Raw genomic sequence first — 19568 nt, 5'->3', positions numbered from 1 at the left:
AAAATCTCGTGAAATATCGCCGGATGAGCGCTGTTTTCATCCTCTCCTACCCCCAAACCTCGCGAGATTTGATCGTATGTGTATCCCCTCTAGCCAGAACCAAAGCCAGAACCCGAGAAATCCTCGTTCTTATTTCAGGCCGTTCCGCGCTTTTGGAGTAATACCGCCACCTGCTGAGGAGATTACGGTCTGTGCAAAACTCTCAAAAAACTACTATTTAGTACAAAAAAAAATTTAGTACGTGAAAAATGTAGTACTTTTAGTGCTTGTCGAAGACATTTAGCGGACATGCTATTATACATGTGTATTGTAACATCTTTATTGACATCAATTACCAGTGAAGTGCTGTGTTACGCCTTGTTATGGAACTTTGATAGGACTCATGCTGCGTAAAACAACACACACAGCCTCGAACTCTTAAAGTGTTCAAACTATAAAAGTACTCAAGATTTTTAAAATGATGCAAAATACTCTGTCAATGTATTATTTTATTTGTCGATTACAGCGTCAAATGACAAGAGGGCGTGGCGTAATGTGTGAAAACCCGGAAGCGCAAGAAAGTGTAATCTGAACGAAATAAAAGTCCCCGGAAATGCTGCGTGTGTTTTCTCTGGGAAGGAGAAACTAAAGACCAAGTTTGAAAAACAAAGCGCAAACTGACGACCGTAAACTGCGCCAGTATTATTTGTTTGTTTCATGTTTAGTCTTTGACGAATCGATTCTTTGTCTCTATAGGAGGACTCGGCTATTTGTTTGTAAATTTACGGCGTAATATCCTGGAATAACCCGTTTAAATGGTCTCTAGGTAATAGGGCATTATGAAGTTAATTTGCATATGTTTTAACTAATATTGTTTTTGTTGCCTTTGGCAGTTTGTACAATAGCTTGATCGTGCTTATTATCGATTATTTGTATCGAGTATAAATTTGCATATCCAAAATGACTGTGGCGGTGTTTTTTGGCTGTGCTTTCATCGCGTTTGGTCCTGCATTCTCCCTGTTTGTTTTTACCATCGCCAAAGATCCACTAAGAGTGATCATACTGATCGCAGGGTGAGTCATCTGATCGTGTTTCACTTCATATCTAACTTACAGTTATTATTAAATATTTTCATTAAAGTATAATGTCATTTTAATGTGATCTACTTGTGCAGATATGAATGTGATGTATTTTTTTATATATAGTATGAAATGTTTATATTTTATTATGATATTTCACAAAAAAAAGTGTTGATAAAGGTGGTGATGATGTTTCAGGGCTTTCTTCTGGTTGTTGTCACTGCTGTTGTCCTCTCTGGTGTGGTTCATCGCTATGAAGGCCAGTAATGCTGAGGATGGGACACTAAAGAGAGGACTCCTGATTTTTGGAGTTTTCTTTTCAGTCTTGCTACAGGAGGTGTTTCGTTTCGCCTACTACAGACTGCTCAGGTATTGCTGCTCAGTCACTCATGATTACACAATAAATTAAACAGATTAAGCTTGATATATATTTGAAAATAACATTCACAATGCCTTGTAAAGATAAGAACAGTTCAAGTTTTAAATTGGCAGTACAATGATCTTGTTCACTCATAAATGTTTTATTCCCCTACTGAAAAGTCCAGCTAAGACCAAAACAAAGCTAGACCATCTTGCTACACCAGCTAAAACCAAGCTGGGAGACCAGCTGAAACCAACTCTCCAGCTTATGCTGGTCTAAGTTGGAATTTTTAGTAGGGTCTGGTGTGATTTATTTGTAATTTATTTGTTGATTCATTAGAAAAGCCAACGAGGGTCTGGCAGCCATTACTGATGATGCGAGTGCAACTATTTCAGTCCGTCAGATGGCTTACGGTGAGCTGGGTTTTTATCATCTCACAGTGCTTCAGTATAAAGTCTATCTGTATTATTATGATGTTTTTTTATCGATGCAGTGGCAGGATTGGGATTTGGGATCATGAGCGGTGCTTTCTCAATGATCAACATCTTGTCTGACTCTCTGGGTCCTGGGACCATTGGCATTTTTGGAGATTCACAGTATTACTTCATTACATCAGGTGAGCTGTAGATCACAAACACTAAATCTAAATGTAAACAAGACTTTCTGACCCCTTAACATGTTAATGCGTGTTTGTCAAATAGTTGATCTACAGGTTTTTTTTTACCAGTGTTGTGTTTATATATCAACATATCAGAAAGCTGCACATGTCGTGTCAAGGTTATGGTCTACGGTTTGAAAAAAAACAAAACATTTTTTTGTGACCATCTTGAGTCAGTCCCTTTCAAACATGCTTTCTGGATTTGTTCTGTTTTAAATATTTATTATCCTATTACTTTCAAATGTTTTTTTTCGCTCTTGTCATCTGCTACTGTGGCATTTTCTGGTAAAGAGTCTTGAACTGAACTGAACTGACTTTAGAGGGATTATATGAATATTATGCACACATCATTGTTTTGATTAGCAACAATTTCCTATTCCAGGTATAATTTCCCCAAATCCGCGAAACTTTCATCTACAAAGTGATATTGTGAACGTGATATTGTTTACTGTCAGAAGCTCCCTTTGCTTAAGTTGTAAAATTTGATTTCCAAGCTTGGAAAATTAGGGTAAAATTCTGTCAAAGTCAATGTTTAATTCTATACTATAGATAAACCATTGTTACCACAAAATTAACATGATTAGACCATGGGAACTGTACACTGCAAAAGCATATTTTCTTACTTAGTATTTTTGTCTTGTTTTCAGTAAAAATATCAAAAAATTCTTAAATTAAGATGCATTTTCTTGATGAGCAAAATGACCTAGAAAATTAAGTCTAGTTTTTAGACAAAATATATAAATAAATTAGTAAATTTAAGTTAAATTAGTGCTTAAAACCACAAAAAAGTGCCAATGGAGTAAGAAAAAATATATTGAAATAAGTTTTTACTTATTTCTTAAACACTTAATTCAAGAAAAAATTTCCCCATTGTCAGATTTGTTTGCTTGTTTTAAGCACACATTTACTTAGTTTATATGGTTTGTCTAAAAACTAGACTTATTTTCCTAAGTCATTTTGCTCATCAAGAAAATACATCTTAATTTAAGAATTTTTTGTTATTTTCACTGAAAACAAGACAAAAATATTAAGAAAGAAAGTCATATTTTTACAGTGTATTAAAACTATGGTTTTGCCCATTGTAATCAATACATAGTTAAAAACATAGTTAACTTTGGTAAAGACTGTAAATAAGTTCATTGAGTTCAATTATTATTTATTAAAGCTGATAAAGTGTATTTGTTGTTTGTATAGCTCTGATGACTCTGGCATTGACTCTTCTGCACACTTTCTGGGGTGTGGTGTTTTTCGACGGTTGTGAGAAGAGCAGGTGGTGGGTCATCATTGTGGTTGTTTGCCTTCATCTGCTGGTCTCTGGTCTGGTGAGTGCTAAATACACAACACAGCACAAACATTCAAATCTCATAACTACACATAACTGAGCTAAATAAATGTTTGCAGTTTGTAAACTGTTTGACATTACAGAATACTGAAAATGTAAATGTTTTGAGTTCAAGCTTTTTTTATCTTTAGTAGCAATAAAAAATGAATGCAATGGTTGACATACAGTAAGAATGCAGTGATACATATCGATTGTGGATAGCATAGGTCATAGGGTATCTTTTTTATTTTATTTTTTTATTTCAGGCATTTAGTATTTTGGCAATCTGAGCACATAGAGACAGAGCGCAGCGCGTCATAACCTGAAAACCACGCCCACCGGGGGGAAAGCAATCCAACCGTCTCCATTGACTTTGTATTGCGAGAAGCCGCCTCCTTGTCATTTCTGGCTTATAACAAAAAACTGAACAATGCCCAAAAGCTGCCCCGGGACAACACGTACAGCCAACAAGCCAAAGAACCCAGAAACAAGTTTCCACAAGCTGTCGAGCCGCAAAACCCAGCCCTCAAGGAGAACAAAGCGGATCGCCGACTGCGTTTCCCCTGTTGGACGCAGTTTTACTGATGGGAGTGCTGTGAGGGGTTGCCTGTTTCCATTTCTGTGTCTTTAAACGCTCGTTTTTTTTGAAGTTGAAAGCTTATAAAAACGTATTTGTTTTTTTGGGGTTGTTAGATGTACACCTTGTCACACAGCAGCTTTTAGGTATTAAGGTCTTTACACACCGGGACGTTTTTCGTGCGCGTTTATCGTCGACGTTTAACGTCTCGTGACTCAAGAACGAGCGCCAATGTGAGTGCGCACACCCACGCGAAAAGCGCGAGGCGCAAAAGCGTCATTTTCAGAAAAACGCCTCGGACGCGTTTTTTTTGGTTTGACGTGGCGCGTTAAAAGTTGGCCGACCAATGAGATTGGCGCTTTTGTTCACGTGCCTGGTGCTGCTGAAGTTCCAGTAAAACACAACTTGGTGGCGCTCAAGCACAAAATGGTCTTGCGGAGCACGTGGAACAGGTAAACACACAAAGAAGATGCATCGAGGCTGTGGAGGTTTAATCTGTTTTTAAGTTTAATCTTTAAATAATTTTTTATAAGCTGTCGACCCCAAGGGACGAGCGTTTGGAGACACGGAAATGGATGCAGGCAACTTTTCATAGTACTTCTATTAGTAGAACTGCGTCCAATAGGGGGAAACGTAGTCGGCAATCCACTTTATTCTCCTTAAAATCTGGGTTTTACGGCTCGACAGCTTATAAAAACGTATTTCTGGGTTCTTTGGCTTGTTAGCTGTACATATTGTCACACAGCAGCTTTTAAGCATTATTTAGTTTTTTGTTATAAGCCAGAAATGACAAGGAGGCGGCTTCTCGCAATACAAAGTCAATGGAGACGGTTGGATCGCGTTCCCCCCCGGTGGGCGTGGTTTTCAAATTTGCATAACTGCGCTCTGTCTCTATTGTGAGATATTTTTAACGAAACTATCAGGATGTTTTTTAACTGTACCTTGTTGATCAGGAAGGATAACTAAAGTAATAGGTTTCAGTTTGTGTTGATAAAAGTCAGAAACAGGAAGCATAAGTTAATTTCTGAAACATTTTGTTCTCTTTTCTCACATCACATGACTCAAAGCACGAATAAAGTTGCAGTTATGAAATAAATGTTTAATCTGTTGTAAAGTTACAGTTATTCTGTTTAATTAGTTATTAGTAATATTTTCTCACTTTCTGTGTGTTAGTCACTCTTACACCCAATGTATGAGGGCAGTTTACCTCCTGTGTATGTTATAACACTGCTGATGGGTATTTGGGCGTTCTTCTCATCTGGAGGGTCACTACAAAACCTCACTGCGGTCTTCACACGTAAGACAATCTGTGTTCAGTAATCTTATATTAACAGAATCTTGTTTGTAAATTATAAAACAAAGCCTGTAATGACACATTTATTAATAAAATCCTAATCTGACTCTTTTTGAAGGTGGAAAAGCAGAAAGTGAAACTTCATAAGACAACGTTTGTTGTAATCTCTCAGATTGAGATGCAGGACAGCAGATCTGCTGGGTTTGCTGCTCGACTGATGGGCAGCAGTTTGTGAGGTCACATTTACCTGCTTAAGCTCGAGGTGACCAGACGCGTCCTCTTCAACACACATGATCTTATGAGGGTCAGACGGGCTGTGGGACTTTCACAGAAGCAATGTAAATAGCTTGATCCAAATCCAATGAGATTTTCTGATTTCCGTCAGATATTTCATATTATTTTGTTTTAATACCAGCATTCTCTGGCTCTTGTCTCATGGTTTTGATTATTTTGTAAAATGTCATAAAATGAAGCCTTGCCAATAATAAGGCTGTTTTTAAGGGTCAATGATCAACCCTTAGGATGTCCACCAATTTCACGCTATTATTATATACGAGTATTAATATACACAAGCGTGTACTTTTGCACTTATTTCATATGAACACACAGTGAAAACATTCAGATTTGCATCTCTTCTTAAATCCAGTCTTAATGTGCAATTATACATTGTTGTAAGCAGTAATATTTTACCATTGTGGTTAATTTTGGCAGCAGCTGCACATACTGGAAACAAAATCACACTGTTGATGGCTCAATTTTTAGTGTTTTAAGAGTACCATGAAACCTTTATGCAAAATCTGGATATTTCAGATCCTTCTGGTGCTTGCCTGTGGTCTTGTCAGGTTGTGTAAAACAAATCATTTCAGATTTTCATGATGCTGTTCAGTATTGTGTATAATGCTTCTCGCTTATTTATATTCTCATTAATCTGTTCAAACTATAACTTGCATTACACTAACATGGCTTTAATTCCTGAACCAGCACACTAACATCTGTTTGCCATAAGAAAGCATTCAGCAGTCACTTGTGGCTGGATCGGGCCTGTGTTGATGCAGATTTCATGTAGCTGGACCACATTACATTTGGTGCTCTGCTATGTTTCAGTTCACTAAATTGTGTTGCAGATTTATATTATTTGGTGAATTTTTTTTTACTCATCTCCTGTTAAAGCCATTTCTGGTCCACATTTCAGAATATTTGATCAAGTGTTAGTATGTTGGTGTTTGCAGATGGATCTTATGTTTGAGTTCTTATACTTTACATAATAATGATTTGGTGCTTTCCAGAATTTCAATTACAGAATGTCTTTTTGTATGTGATATTTTGATGCTGCTTTATAAACTTTCTAAAACTATTATGTGCGAGTCATTTTATTTTTGTTTATGTAAATAATTAGATTTGATTTGTAACAGAGGTGAACATTTAGATGCACTCTGTAAATATTTAACTAATGTGTGGGAAGTGACCCTGCGATCTGATCCACAATGCATTAAATGACATCATTCATAGTCATTCTTTAACAGAACTGTTAAAATAAACACAACCTCTATAGACCTCTGTACTGGATCTGTCATTGATGCAGACAGCATACATGTGAAATATATGAGACTAGAACTTTGAATGGAAAACAGCCTGCGGTCTTTCACGTTTCATTTATTCATTTACTTCAAACATCAGTTATTGGAACCTGAAGCTTTATATACACTCTTAAAAGTAAAGGTGCAGTTGAGTTTTTCCAGGAAAAATAACTGCAAATGATTAACATAACCTAAAGATGCACTGCTGCCAACTACTTTAAAGTTGCTAACATCTGCTTAAAAATTGATTTGAGAAAATTTGAAAATGTCACCCAATGATAGCATAATATGCTTAATTTGCATCTTGACGTCAATGTGTCATATTATGCTGTCTACTAGTGTATTTCATGTTTTTCTCTGTGTGCTTACCCACAGCATTTTAATTCAGTGGCCAAAATATATTTAAATGTATGCAAAATATGTTTCGTAGAAATTAAAGCTTAATTAAATATATTTTTTAATTTTAAAATGTATTTAGTTTTAACATTCATATTAACATATATTTCACAAGTTCACATTGATTAACATGTAATCAATAGGGAAGAGATAAAGCATATTTGTCACGGGGCTGTGGCTATTTATAAACACCTCTTTGCCCTGATTGGTTGGATTACATGACCATGCTCCTCCCAAACTTAGTTAAATAAACTTCATTTCAAAATGTATTTTAGGAGCAACAAATACAGTTTTTTACAACCTATATGGCAAAAATATATATTTTTCCTGGCCAAAATATAAAAGTTTGTATAAAATGTATACGTATATACATAATTCTTTGTTATGTTTACAGGTTTGTAACATACAAAGTTTTTCCTCCAATGCGACGTGGAAACAAATGCTTTAAAGGGGACATTTCACAAGACTTTTTTTAAGATGTCAAATAAATCTTTGGTGACCTCAGAGTACATATGTGAAGTTTTAGCTCAAAATACCATATAGACAATTTATTATAACATAAACTGCCATTTGTAGGTGTGAGCAAAAATTTGCCATTTTGGGTGTGTCCTTTTAAATGCAAATGAGCTGATCTCTGCACTAAATTGCAGTGCGGTGGTTGGATAGTGCAGATTAGGAGGCGGTATTATCTCCTTTTGACATCACAAGGGGAGCCAAATTTCAATTAATGCTTTGTTAAAGAGATATGTCTTTAGTTTAGACTTAAAGTGATTGACTGTGTCTGGTTCTCAAACATTGTTTGGTAAATCATTCCAGAGCTTAGTACTAAGCTAGGTACGATAAAAGTATCGACCACCTCCAGATACTTTTGATATTCTAGGGATAATTAAATGACCAGAATTTGCGACCGCAGTGTACGCAATGGATTGTATTCAGATACTGTAGTAAATCTCGAAAATACGGAGGTGGATATTTAAGGCTTTATAAGTGATTAGCAATGTTTTAAAATGTAAGCGATATTTAACTGGTAACCAGTGTAAAGATGCCAAAATTGGTCATACTTCTTAGATCTAGTAAGCACTCTTGCAGCGATGTTTTGAACGAGCTGAAGCCTGTTTACCTGATTTGCGTGACATCCCCCGAGTAACATGTTACAATAGTCTATTCTTAAGGTCATAAAAGCATGGATAAGCTTCTCTACATCTGAAACAGAAATATTTTTGAGATATTTCTACGATGGTAGAATGCTGTGCGGCAGACATTGGAGATATGATTATCGAAAGATAGATTGTAATCTGACATATTTTGGCTGGAGCGAAGTTATTTGCAATCCAGTCCCCGATATCGCTAATACAGTCTGTTAGCTTAGAAAAGGGTTTCGCTAGGATGTGAAGAGATGTAATACATACAAAATATGTATTATATTTTAAATAAAAGGTATCACATTTTATTTTTAATTTGTTTATTTTTTTAAAAGTAGAAAATAACTGACAAGTCAAGAACTAACAAAAGTGTATAAACGTAAATTTGTGGTGTTAACTGTAAGTTTCCTTGATTCCAGTTACGTATTCGTCTCACGTTGTATCATGGGAAATAGTGAGTGAGCAAGAGTACGTCAATTGTACCCTCAAAGCCAGAGTGCATTGTGGGTAAAAATTATTGAACGAATGTAGGAATTGAATTTGTTCACTCAGGTTTCGGACACCAGTACAAAATGGCGGACGGCAAATATAATACACCATATAGGAGACATGAAGCGGTCCAGAAGTCATTTCTACCGAATATAACTGTAACATTGTCTCAGAAAATCACCATACACATAACGAAGACAGCAGCAGTGCAGTTTTTCAGGCTATACTTGCATGTAAATTAGACAGAAGTGTCTGAATATCTTAACTTCCTTCTCTTTGACAGCACCCAGTTTAGGTCTGGGTTGTCTATAATAAAGTAACCGTGATCACGTCGCTGCCAATTGCTACAATTCACTGGAATGTGAATGAATCTTAATATCTTTAACATCTCTAATATTGTGTCTACTCAAGTTTTCCTAAGATCCGTATATTTTTTCAATTGCTTGCAATGTTAGTTGCACTTTTTAAAGTCCACGTTAAATCAACAACTACAGGAATACTGCAACAAAATATTGTGAACATACAAGAAACAAGTGCATTTTTAAGCAGCAAATAAACAGAAAACAACCATTAAAGATGCAATAATAATAACTGGCAGTGTGTGTTTGGGTTTATGTTGCGTTACTCTCACAACTGTGGCCTACATGTGGTTGTGGTTTTAGACAAACATTATTTGTGGGTGAACACATTGTTATGTCATATTGTTATTGCGGGGTTTTTTTCTACTTAACAAAGTATAACTTGATCATTTAAACATACAACATCATTTTAACAACAAAACACTTGAAAACCAACAACAAAATTATTTTTTTGGGATAGGTTGAAATTCAGTTCAAAACCTTACACAGGAGCACAGCTTGCAGGTCTTTGTCTGTGAATAATGGTTCAGGTCATGCTGTCCTCACACATAATAAATGTGTTTATGCCTCTTCTTTGACAGCTGGTTTATAAATAACGTTTTGCTTTGAGTCTCTTTTAAACCTGCAGAGACAGAGAAATGTCAGTCTGATCTCGCACGCACGTACAGAAGTTAACTATCAACTCTAATCTCTGCTGGAGAGAAAACAATAAAAACTGGATGAACATACTTTGTGTATTTTTTTCGTCGTTGATATGTGTAGATGGAAAAGGCCAGCAGTGTAACTGCGAACAAAACACCAAAGACAATAGCCAAAATATCACCTGCAAAATAAAAACATCCACATTTACAAACAGAACTACATACCATTATATTGACATGGTTATTTATTCAAAACCTTACAATACCTTTTGAGAGTGCATCTGTAGAGGAGAAAATAATACACATTTAGGACACACTTTAAATTGGAAATGTTATACAAATAATCAAAAAAAAAAATTAATTACAAAGCTGGTTTAACCGTCTATATGTAAAATGTTGCCCACTTACCTACAGTACATTGCACACCAACAGTGCAGTTACTAGTTATGTTATGTACTATTCTACATATAATTATCTTACTTATATCACTCTAGTGTGGACAGCAAAGAAGGGAGAATTTCATTGTGCAACATCTTATGTGTCTTGTGCATATGACAACATTTTTAAACATCTTAAACCTCATCTTTTTAAGTTATGTTTTAGGGGCTTTTTCGCCTTTATTTGGGCAGGATAGTGGATCTGTTATATACTTAATCTGTTATGACAAGCTTTAATGTAACACCAGGGGCCTCATTTATAAAACGTGTGTACGCACAGATTTGATCGTAAAGTGTGCATATGCAAAAATTCACAGCAAAGTCTATATTTATAAAAACTGTCTTTGACATGGAAAAGTGCTTAGCGCCACGCCCTTTTGCTTTTCCGATTGCTGCAGATTTTTGGAAATATAAGCCATTCTTGCTGCTCGAAAAGGGTTTAAACACTAAGCAAGCACTCTTTATATGTCTACGACATTAATTAGGCGTCGTTTAAAGGCAGAGATCTGAAACTGCTCACCTGCGTGCAAGCATTTTCGATTTATAGATTTCACATCTGAAAGAAAGGGGTACGGGTGTTTTCTGTGCCTACATTCGTTTTATGAATCGCACGTACGCATTTTTGATAAATGATCGTAAGATCAAAACTAGGATGGTTTCTATGCAGCATTTTATTAATGAGGCCCCAGATAAACTTTTTTTATTTATTATTTGAACTAGCAATTGCACATCCTAAATAATGTAGCATAAGAAACCATCTTCACACACAAGTAAGTTTTCTTTAATTATTTCCATGCTTTCTGGTGCCCATTTACTTATGTATTATTAAAATGAATGAGTTTTTACCTTGAGTTTCACTAGATTTCTTTGTATTGAGGTCTTGTGTTTCAGACAGCGGGACTCCTCTGGGATCTGCAACACAATAAAAATCTACATAAGCTGTATGTTAACAATGCACTTATCAGATCCATTGCTGTGCTCCGGACAAAGTCAAGGTCAATTGCATTTTGTATAAAAAAGCGACTGATATATAGTATATTTGTCGTACTCCCTGCAGAGGGTACTGTGTGGAAAGACGTCAGGACTTTTCTGCCGTGCAGAAGTTGTGGCGCTCTGAAGTTTTTGGATAAGAGTTTGCTGTGCTCTGTTTTCAGTGTGTCCTCCAAAGCTGCTAGCTGGTAAAAGAAATGACAGAAACACATTTTACATTACACACATCCTTACGATTACGACGTTAAAGTTGTGAGATCTTTGTGTGACCTGTCTTCTTGACACTCTGACAGTATCATTGAACACAGTCCAGCTGACCGTCTGAAAGCACGGAGGGGTCGTGAGAGATCCCTTGTATCTATAAAACCTCTCCAAACTGTCTGGCAGAAGATGGCGGATGTTAAAACCAGGAATCTCGGTGTATGTCTCTAAAAGAAAATCAGCAGATCGTTTTAGACTTCAGTCCGTTCAAACTGGTTTACATTTTTGAGTTTTAGTTATGAAAGTAAATGCTCACCTTCTCTGCTGATGTTTGTTAAGGCAGACAAGATCTTCTCATAGTTTTCATTTTCATGAAGACCAATCTGTTGAGAAAGAGCCAATAGAAAATTAACTACTGGCATTAAACTATTTAGTTACCTTGAAAATGTTACTGTAGCCAGAAATTTGTAGTTAACATGACTTACACCTATAAACCCTCCTAACACAGCCAGTCCATCTGCTTTAGTCGCAGCTTCAGAAAGATTTGAGTATTTGGAGTTATAATGAACCACATGGATCTGAAAAAAGAGAGAACTGCAACGCACGCACTTCAAGTCATGATCACACACACCTTATAAGCCCTCCGGGTGGTGCGTTGTGCCTTGCTCAAGGGCACCTTCAGTGACAAGCCCGACTCTTTAACTCTCAATGACCCTCTTTCAAACATATTAAAATCGTTCATCAGAGTATAATTTGGTTCAGCAGGTCATATTTAAAGTTGATGCTGCAGGTCACCAGTTGCCCATTCCTGTCTCAGTCTATGATTAAAGTGAAGTGAAGATATAATGTGAAGATGGTCTATAGAGAACTGAAGTGATGTGTTTAGCAGATATTTTAAACCATATACTCATGTTGAAGTATAGCAACACTGTAAAAAAAAATCAGTAGAAATTACAATGTTATTGCAGCTGGGTTGCCGGTAATCCACCGCAGATTCACATCCATGCCATCCACTGGCAAGAGTTGTTCAAAGTTAAATAAACTCCAAACATCAACAAGTCCTTATCTTTACAGAATAAAACTATACAATAACAGCCTCACACAAAGCATTCTGGGAACCAGAAATCATCATCAACCTTTTTCTGTTTTTTGCTTCAGATTTTGTTTCCCAGAATGTTTTGCTCGATGCCGTTTTTTTAGTTCTACTCTATAAAGACAAAGACCTGCAAATGTTTAATGTTCATTCAACCCTGAACAAAATGTTGCCAGTAAAAAACATAAATTCAAATCCACGGCAAGTTACCGGCAACCCAGCTGCAATTTCTACGGATTTTTTTTACAGTGAATAGTTTTGTCAGATCTGTCATTTGGCAGACTTTCATAAATAGTAAGCGGTGTTTGATTTTTTTTCCCCCGGCCGCTCACCTCAGCAGGAAAATGAATGTTATCTATAGTGTGCTCTGATCCCGGGATCTCTACCGTTCCCCAGTGAAAATGAAGCTGGGCTGCGACATAAATATGATCAAATCCTCTCAAAATACGCATGCTGTTCGGCAGAGACAGCTGCACTAACAAAACATACAAAACACAAGATTAATGGGCCAGGGGCTGTAGATTATGTATGTTTTAAAATTACATACATTATACATACAATATACATTATAAATTATTAAAACTAATAAAATGCATGAATCCTAAGAACTAACCGTGGTTGCAAAAATTTATATTGAGTTGAATAAACAATCATTTAAATTAACATGTGCATTATTACAAAATTCATATTTTAAGGAAATTATCGGCACACCAGGACAGTCTCAGGAAAACTAGGTTTGGTCACCTGCATGTGAATTTCTTATGGCCTTAAGCAAAATGAACATCATAATGAAAAAGTGTATTGGAGGCCTGACTTACGTGTATGTCCATTGTTGAGGAGTAAAAGCGGAGATTTGTCTGTCAGATCATAACCCTCCAGTTTAATAAGAGAGAGTCTGGGATCATACATCACCTCACCAGTGTTTATGTTAATGGGAGACTGGGATTTTCCACCACAGTCTTCAAATGAAGATAACCACCCGTCCTGATCTGATTGAGACAATCAGAATTATAATTAGTTTATTAACTTTAAAAGCAATTTATAGTTAACTAAGTAATGAAAAATGTCACAATGCTGGTAGCATTATTTTATCAATACAAATATCATGGTTTGGTTTCCAGTGAAAGCACATACTGATGAAATGTGTCTGTTGAATGCATAAAATGTCATTTTTTTAGTCAGCTGATGTCACCTTCTGCCTAGTTGCTAATCTGTAAAATCTGAAAACATTGTTCAGATATAATAAAATAGGTTAATAATTGGCTAAACCATATTATATACATTCAAAAGTGTCTGTCTTGTATCTATTTACTAACAGGTGTCTGTGGTTATAAACCTAAAAGTTTCAAAGGTATATGCATTATTTCTAGTTCAGTAATAGTGCTGTCCTAGTCTGTTATGCTCTATTTAAATGAGTGATTATGTTTACCATGGTAACCCCAGTGCTGCTGATGAGAGGAACCTGTAAAACACAGGAAAAGTGATTCTGTCAGCAAAGGACAAAACTAAATCTAAAATCATTTATAATGGTTAGCCTTTTTTCTATCATATTTGGTGGTGTGACAATAAGAACCAATAATTTCTAGTATGATAATACCAGTTAATAATATTACAAACATTTCAAAAGCAGTTGTAATGAAAACATTTTTATAAATAAAAACTTTAAAAAAAAAAATCTGTCCTGACTCTATACTAAAATTGTCCTGAAAGGTTTTCTGTAAAGTTGCTCTGCAGCAAAACCAGTTTAAAGTTTTGCTATAGAAATAAAACTGAATGCTACTATCAGAAATTTGTCACACATATCATGTTTAGTTGGGTAGACACTGTTTTTCTAGTATTTTGACATAAATGGGAGATTTGAGATACATCTAGTTATAAATAAAACTGCAAATAAAACTGCAAACAAAACAAATAAATACATAACACAGGGTCCCAGCCCAGACGGCAAAGAAAATAATCCAGATGCCCATAGAGCATCAGGAACTAACAGAGCACAATCCACACTGAAAAAACCCCAAGCAACAGGACAGAGAACATAGAGAGTTAACAGGAAAAGAAATAAGGTGGAAATCAAAGGAAGACAATTAATTGTACAATCTAACAAATAAAAGGATGGGTTTGAATCCTACCCCCCCCCCCACCGGCAAGACATCCGCCATTTTCTGTCTCGGTTGTCCACTCCTGCCCATCGAGCCGAAACTTTGAAGAAGGAATAGCAGTCCCTCATCTCTGTCCCTCGATAGTTTTTGCAAGCATCCTTCCTCCACCCCATCACCTCACTCTTTTCTAGTTTCATTTATCCCAGTTAAAGAGGGGAGTACTCTGGGTTTGGGCAAAAATTCAGAGCTCAGATCCCTCCCCTCGGACTGCACGCTAAATATGCTTTCTCTCATTCCCTATCAATTACATGTTAATGCGAACTTGTGAATCAAGAATCAATATACCTAATGTTTTATAGAATTGTGTATTTATAAAAGCATTTGTTGGAATCCAACAGAAGTGAGATCACAATAATTTAGTCTGTTTGATTTGAGTCTCTGCTCACCTCGAACACAATCCCTTCATTGAGTGAATACACTGAATGTGAGTATTATGTGTCACTAACAGCAGAGTTCAGGACGAGAGTCATTTGCATTCTGCAGGTGCACGTCTTACAGTAGCTGCTCTAGAAAGTAAATGACTCCATTGTGTGTCAGGATCATAGTTTTTCAGATCGCTGACAGGACAGATAAAAAGTCCAAGATCTAGCTGGGTCAAATATCTTGAGTCACTCTACAGTACCAGAAAGAGACAAACTATGGGTGGCCAAAATAATTATACTAAATACATTTTTATTTGTCAGTATGTTTAAAGCCTAGATTTGAGTGAGTATCTGAGGCTTTTAAGCAAAAGCTATTTTTGACTGCTTATAGACAATATTACATAAAATATAGTCAAAAATACTGTTTGTGACATATTGTTGTAGATTAATGGAGTAGACAAACACACTCTTATGAATGAAGGTGCAACACAATGCCATAGAAGAAGAATTTTTGGCCAAATGGTTCCACAAAATCATTTAACATCCAAAAGCCTTTGTAGATTATAAAAGGCTAAGAAAAAAGAAAATGTAGAGGATTTACAGTTAAGACCTGTAGATCAGTGATGATAAATGAAGACCAGAAGTCAGGGATTAAATAAAATAGAAGACATTTTAATGAAGAGGATTTTTTGCAGTTCACTCAGTAGAGGTCAACTTCATTAAATGAAAAAATCATAGTATGACTATATAATGAATATAAAAGTTATAAAGTATTTTGTAATTTGAATGTCTTCAATTGAGAGTTCATGTTGTTCATGTTGATCACGTTGAGTTCACTCTAACAAAAATTGGTGCTAAATAGCACTAAAAGCTCATAATCATCACGGTGCAGTGCGTCTGATGCCATTTCGTCTGTGCAGATCTGAATGTGGCAAGTAAATGGGTCCTAAGGATGGTCATGATCGTTGTCTCTTGTGCTTGGGCATTTAGCACAATCCCCTGCAGCATCTGAGGGGACGAGTTACGGTCCTCAGGGAGCGTCAACTCCCCCTTCCGTTGATGCCCACCATCAAGATGGGGATTGCAAAGCTCCAGAAGGACGACCATGATGACTAGGCCAGCTGGTTCCCCTCTGGCTCTCAGCACTCAGATATACGGCCAGTAGAGGTAAGGTACGCTGGAGATGGCAGGGTCGTGTTCTATCTGCCGGTCGTGCGATGTCCACTCTGGTGGTCCAGGAACATCATCTCTGGCTGTGTCTGGCGGACATGAAGGACATCAGACTCCTGAATGCTCCGATCTCCTAGACTGGCCTCTTTGGTGATGCGGTCAAGAACTTCACCCAACAGTTCTTGGCTGCCCATCAACGTTGGCACCTCAGACTGCTGCTTGCCGAGGGCGTCCTGCTGTGGCCACCTCCGTTCCTCCTTCATGGACTACATCACGGCAGTGCTGAGGGACTGGTCGGCAGCATCCTGCCCCGCCCGCTACTCGAGGTGGAAAACCTAAGGAAAACGCAGCCCTGAGATGGGCAACCTGGAGATGGAGGGGATCGCTCTTCGGGAGATGGTGATGGCACCACTCCCTCCCCCGGAAGAGGGCCAGGTTTAGAAACCTTCATATTAGTTTTTTTCTGTTCTGCCGGCTTTTCAGTCAGCACCCACAAATCCTCAAAAAGAGTGAGTTCCCCTTCCTTCCCCAGGTCTCAGGAGGAACTCAGGAGCTACGAGCGGTCACAAAACCACCCGTCCTCCCCTTCCTCTAACACCAGTAGGTGTGTCGAGCAGCTTGGGTACCCCACAATGGAGTCTCACCTGCCCAGCCACCCATAAGCGGATTCAACGCCTCTATTTGTGTAGCCACAGCGCACACATCGGCGATCACCTCCACTTCGCTCGGCTGTCCCACTGCAGGTACACTGGTAGTGCCATTAATTCCCCAATGTTCAATGCTACTTTGGACAAGCCCACATGCTAGTTAATCAAAGCATACTCATGTATAGCTCAGTGGTAAAGCATTGCATTAGCAGCGCAAAGGCCATGGGTTTGAACCTATAACACACATACTAATAAAACATATATACCTTGTAATGCATTAAGTTACGTTTATGAATACTTTCAGTGTAACAGTAGTAAACTTTTAGTACACAACTACTTTTTCAGCTGGTTTTACTGCAAATATACAACATGACAGTTTAATAGTTTACTACATTTTTAGTTTACAAAAGCACACTTTGTAATGTGTGTAAGCTAGTTTGTAAGGCTGCTACAAGTATCGTTTAGTTTAGGGTTCATTTAACTTAAAATCATAATTGTGATTTGCACTTAAATTATACAATATGTTCATGTTTTGTTATTATTTTAATATTTGAAATACCTTTAGCTTTAAGTAGATTTGAAGTAAATTTCTACACTCTTAGAACGGATGTGTTAAACAACACATTAGTGTTAATTCTGGGACAACACACTAAATGTGTTGTCTCAGAATCCACCCATCTCTCTGTTATTATTGAAACAACACATTTACCTTTAACACAATTTGTGTTATATTTTAACACAAAATCAACACAAAATAACACATTATGTGTTAAAAGCTTAACGCACAAAGATGTGTAAATCCTTTCTGAGACATTTGCTTTATTCTTAGCTATTTCACCGCAAAGCTGAATTATTTAAGTTCAGTGACTTTTTAAATTTGGTAACCCATACTTCAGAGTAATGTGACCTCTGTATTTAACCCAGTGAAGTTTAAGACAGCATGCAAAACTAGGTGAAAAAATCAACAGTATGGGCTACTCAATCAAAAGAGAAAACACAAACACAGTATAGTATACTAAGTATACTATATAGTATATTTTCTATGTATAAAAGAAGTAATAGCACACTAGAATGAATGTCTTTTATGTAAGAATGTGTGAGCTATATTAAACATTAACTACAACAACATACAAAAGTTAATATTCACCTGTGATCATCAGTGTGTTAACAAAGCATGAAAGAATCTTCAAATACAAACGACAGATGTCAGATGTGATGTGAGTAAAGATTGCTCACATTACTCATGTAAAATAAATATTTTAACTCTTTTAGAGCCATATGCTTGGATCACAGAACAACTGAAAACTAGTTAGCTCTCACATAGTCAAGGTCATTAATGAATGACTTCAAATGTCACTTTCCATTCAAAATTGATTTTTTTTGCATATTATGTGTACATAAAAGTGTTTTAATATTGTCTTCAATATAACTACAGTCATCATTTTATTCCATTATAGGGTTTCTATTCATTAGTCAATAAGGGCTATTTCTGTGCTTTTTATAACATATCTTACAGAGTAAACGTTTAAAAAATATTTTCACTCCTGCTTATATAATACAATAACAGATGTTGATGGAGGCAGAAGTGATTTTACACACCTTTGCTGTGTTCTTCATCCCTTTGACTGCTCTCGTGTGTCTCAGAAGAGGAGGAGGAAGAGCCAGAGGTCAACACCTGACTCTGAAGAAGATGAAGGATGAAGAAAACTTCCAGCAGCATATTAAACTGTTACTCGGCTACCTCTATCCTCCCCGAACAAAATCTCAGCCCTGTTTCGGTGCCACCTGAAGCTTCACCGATTAAACCAATCACGATCCAGAAACTGCTGAAGGTGTGCAGGACATCCTTCCTTCCATCCTTTATTTCCTTCTTTCCCTAAAGAGTTAGAAAGTAACCTAATCTAATCTCTCTCTCTCTCTTTCTCTCTCATGAACTAGATGCTTTTCCCCTCCTCTTTTGAGCAAAGTCCAGTGTGAATAAGCTTCAACTAACTAATGCTCTTGGATCAAAATGCATTTCTGTTTAATCACACGTTACATCTTTCTTCTGTTAACTTACATATTTTAAGCTTTTTACCTGTAATTTAGTAGTCGGTGCACAATAAAAAACAAAAAAGTCCAGCTTTATTTGGATGGCATGCCACAGAAAATCTGATAGATGTTTACCGCAGATTTTTTTTCATGTTCATTTCTAAATACAAACAGTACAGCGGTTTCCCAAATAGGGATTAGTTTAAGCCAGGACTAGGCCTTGGTTTAATTAGGAAATATAAGTAGTTTTAACAAACATGCCTTACTAAAAACATTACTGGCATGCTTTTTAGGCAAAACAAAGGGCATTGAGGGTATATAAAGATATGTCAATGCAAGATGTTTTCAGTTTGGACAGCTTTTACATTTATTTTAGTCTAGGACTAGTCTAACCCCTGTTAGCAGCAGAAGTATGCATTTTATATTAATATTTATACACATACATTTTGCACTAAGTGTGTGTTTCTTTAAACTGTCAAACTATATATTCTTTGTCTAAACAGTCGTAGGTCAAAAGTCTGCATCTGTTTTTATTTAATAGAGATTTCTTAAAGTGCATTGCAGAGCTACATATTTTATAAGTTCAGAATTTACCTGGGAATTGA

The 19568-nt window shown here is 36.6% G+C and overlaps 2 protein-coding genes across 2 annotated transcripts; one reads left to right on the top strand and one right to left on the bottom strand.

The window, feature by feature from the left end:
- Window positions 1-453: 453 nt before the first annotated feature.
- LOC129445791 (gamma-secretase subunit Aph-1b) lies at window positions 454-6624 on the top strand. Its single transcript, XM_055206760.2, has 7 exons — window positions 454-1052; window positions 1257-1427; window positions 1759-1832; window positions 1913-2035; window positions 3272-3399; window positions 5149-5272; window positions 5388-6624. The coding sequence occupies exons 1-7, from the start codon at window positions 940-942 to the stop codon at window positions 5414-5416; spliced, it is 762 nt and encodes a 253-aa protein (XP_055062735.1). The 5' UTR covers window positions 454-939; the 3' UTR covers window positions 5417-6624.
- A 282-nt stretch (window positions 6625-6906) lies between these two features.
- ca9 (carbonic anhydrase IX) lies at window positions 6907-19000 on the bottom strand. Its single transcript, XM_055206759.2, has 12 exons — window positions 18532-19000; window positions 14024-14056; window positions 13413-13583; window positions 12927-13069; window positions 11987-12079; window positions 11818-11884; window positions 11571-11728; window positions 11359-11485; window positions 11157-11222; window positions 10140-10154; window positions 9962-10055; window positions 6907-9854 (listed from the first exon to the last, which is right to left on the bottom strand). Exons 1-12 carry the CDS (start codon window positions 18650-18652, stop codon window positions 9794-9796), a joined length of 1149 nt encoding a protein of 382 aa, XP_055062734.2. The 5' UTR covers window positions 18653-19000; the 3' UTR covers window positions 6907-9793.
- Window positions 19001-19568: the final 568 nt, after the last annotated feature.

Source organism: Misgurnus anguillicaudatus, chromosome 12, assembly GCF_027580225.2.
Source record: "Misgurnus anguillicaudatus chromosome 12, ASM2758022v2, whole genome shotgun sequence".
NCBI classification, from domain to species: Eukaryota; Metazoa; Chordata; class Actinopteri; order Cypriniformes; family Cobitidae; genus Misgurnus; species Misgurnus anguillicaudatus.
This window is presented reverse-complemented; position numbering and strand designations above follow the sequence as displayed.

Excerpts from the sequence above, each read along its gene's own strand:
- LOC129445791 (XM_055206760.2), top strand. The coding sequence starts at position 940 with ATGACTGTGGCGGTGTTTTTTGGCTGTGCTTTCATCGCGTTTGGTCCT. Across the intron at positions 1,053-1,256 it reads GTGATCATACTGATCGCAGG|GGCTTTCTTCTGGTTGTTGT; the intron begins GTGAGTCATCTG and ends ATGATGTTTCAG. Across the intron at positions 1,428-1,758 it reads GCCTACTACAGACTGCTCAG|AAAAGCCAACGAGGGTCTGG; the intron begins GTATTGCTGCTC and ends TTGATTCATTAG.
- ca9 (XM_055206759.2), bottom strand. The coding sequence starts at position 18,652 with ATGCTGCTGGAAGTTTTCTTCATCCTTCATCTTCTTCAGAGTCAGGTG. Across the intron at positions 13,584-14,023 it reads GCAGCACTGGGGTTACCATG|ATCAGGACGGGTGGTTATCT; the intron begins GTAAACATAATC and ends TGTCTCAATCAG. Across the intron at positions 11,486-11,570 it reads TCAGAGTGTCAAGAAGACAG|CTAGCAGCTTTGGAGGACAC; the intron begins GTCACACAAAGA and ends TTCTTTTACCAG.